At 47.6% G+C, this 225-nt stretch overlaps 1 protein-coding gene across 1 annotated transcript in view; it reads left to right on the forward strand.

The window, feature by feature from the left end:
* Nucleotides 1-225, forward strand: part of LOC119586937 (solute carrier family 22 member 5-like) — a gene marked incomplete at its 5' end in the record, with an annotated part of 16251 nt that overhangs the window by 4340 nt on the left and 11686 nt on the right. Inside the window, 1 exon segment of the mRNA XM_037935669.1 lies at nucleotides 18-112. Coding sequence (XP_037791597.1) covers nucleotides 18-112 — 95 coding nt within the window.

The following is a 225-nucleotide window of genomic DNA, read 5'->3' on the forward strand; positions in this document are numbered from 1 at the left end:
AAACATATGTTCCGCAGAGAATCCGGCGAATTCTCAAGCTGCTCCCGGTATAAGGTGGAGTGGCTGGAGGAAGGAGCAGAGGAACCATTCCTTATCCACAACATCACGGAAGGTATTGGCACTTTCTCTTAGCCTCACGCCCTCTCTTGATACAGTCTACATACATGCATATCAGACGCAGTGACGAGATCGGATGATTTCCCATGCTTTTCCAAGTTCTGAAAA

Source organism: Penaeus monodon, chromosome 22, assembly GCF_015228065.2.
Source record: "Penaeus monodon isolate SGIC_2016 chromosome 22, NSTDA_Pmon_1, whole genome shotgun sequence".
Taxonomy (NCBI): domain Eukaryota; kingdom Metazoa; phylum Arthropoda; class Malacostraca; order Decapoda; family Penaeidae; genus Penaeus; species Penaeus monodon.